At 47.5% G+C, this 630-nt stretch overlaps 1 protein-coding gene across 1 annotated transcript in view; it reads left to right on the top strand.

The window, feature by feature from the left end:
* Window positions 1-630, top strand: part of LOC103606041 (dedicator of cytokinesis protein 5) — a gene marked incomplete at its 3' end in the record, with an annotated part of 132,284 nt that overhangs the window by 54,331 nt on the left and 77,323 nt on the right. Inside the window, exon 15 of the mRNA XM_008590639.1 lies at window positions 122-225. Coding sequence (XP_008588861.1) covers window positions 122-225 — 104 coding nt within the window. The remainder of the gene's footprint in view (window positions 1-121; window positions 226-630) is intronic.

The following is a 630-nucleotide window of genomic DNA, read 5'->3' on the forward strand; positions in this document are numbered from 1 at the left end:
ACTTGCTAAACTGTGTTTATTAGAGTACAGTTAAATGTCACACCCCAGGGCAAAATGTGCAATCAGCATCACCTCCTGGTGTCTTTGCACACTGCCTAAACACGGATTTCTGTCTTTTCAGCCAGAGATAAATCGGAGCGAGCATTTGGGGTGGCCTTCGTGAAACTGATGAATCCAGATGGCACCACTCTGCAGGATGGGAGGCATGATCTGGTGGTTTATAAGGTGGCGCTAACTAAGGCTCCTTTCCGATTTATATGTACAAACATCAGAAACCTCTCTAGAGCTATATGTGTTTGACCCCCCAGAAGGCCCTGACTATACCAGCTATGTGGTTTTCCATCCCCTTTCTGGAGAGAGTGGGTTGCATTCTTATCAAGTCTTTAAAGAGCATCTCACCAGCTCCTGCAAATGGTTTCCATGGCAGCGAGTCATGGGGGCTGGCCTCTTCTGGTCTGCGCCTTGCACCATCCTGCACAGTTCACAGGCAGTTGCACGCTGGGCTTGATTAGAGTGTGGAGGGTGCAGTAGGATGTGGTTTTCATATCACCATGAGCCAGTCACCATTTCTGTTACACTGTTTGACTGTTGCTGAGCTATCACATCTACTGAGATTGTAAAGTGTAAAGT

Source organism: Galeopterus variegatus, unplaced genomic scaffold (assembly GCF_000696425.1).
Source record: "Galeopterus variegatus unplaced genomic scaffold, G_variegatus-3.0.2 Scaffold6238, whole genome shotgun sequence".
Classification (NCBI taxonomy): Eukaryota; Metazoa; Chordata; class Mammalia; order Dermoptera; family Cynocephalidae; genus Galeopterus; species Galeopterus variegatus.